The 637-nt window shown below is 31.4% G+C and overlaps 1 protein-coding gene across 1 annotated transcript in view; it reads left to right on the forward strand.

Moving 5' to 3' along the window:
• Positions 1-637, forward strand: part of LOC119590658 — a 9,141-nt gene that overhangs the window by 7,915 nt on the left and 589 nt on the right. Inside the window, exon 2 of the mRNA XM_037939334.1 lies at positions 506-609. Coding sequence (XP_037795262.1) covers positions 506-609 — 104 coding nt within the window. The remainder of the gene's footprint in view (positions 1-505; positions 610-637) is intronic.

The raw sequence follows: 637 nt of genomic DNA on the forward strand, positions 1-637 counted from the left end.
ACGACAAACTATGTGCACAATTAACAGCAGCATTATAAATGTCCAATTACACATTTTTATTGGCTTTTATTTATGGAAAGCCAAAGGAAAAGTGGAAAAGCTTTAATTATGTTAACTTTATTACAATATAGATTTGTTGAATTATTTGAAAATCATATATATATTTTAATAATGCAAACAGCTTTTATGTTAATTTCCAAGTGCACAATATATAAATTTTAAAACATTATGCATACTAGTTTGAGATCCAATCCAGGGCCAAGATAATTTATATGAATATTTCATGAATATTGAAAGTGTGTTGAGTGTCAGTATCCCCCCCCCCCCTAATAAGATAAGAAGTTTTTGCATAAATTTTTGTATATTGTTATGAGAGATAGATACGTACACTAATCAAAACATTTAAGTAAATGAGCAGTTTTTTCTCTCCAGCCTAAGGATAGATATATACATATAGATAAGTACACCAATCTAAATATTAAATAAATGAGATTTTCCTTTTCAGCCTGAGGCAACCAGAGTATGACATTGAAACACCTCATGCTGATCCTCCAACAGCACATCCTTGTAGTCTGAAAGGCAGTCGTCCTAGTACTCCTTCCGCAGCAGGTAGCTTAGTCGTTCTTTTTAAGTTATA

Source organism: Penaeus monodon, chromosome 27, assembly GCF_015228065.2.
Source record: "Penaeus monodon isolate SGIC_2016 chromosome 27, NSTDA_Pmon_1, whole genome shotgun sequence".
NCBI lineage: Eukaryota > Metazoa > Arthropoda > Malacostraca > Decapoda > Penaeidae > Penaeus > Penaeus monodon.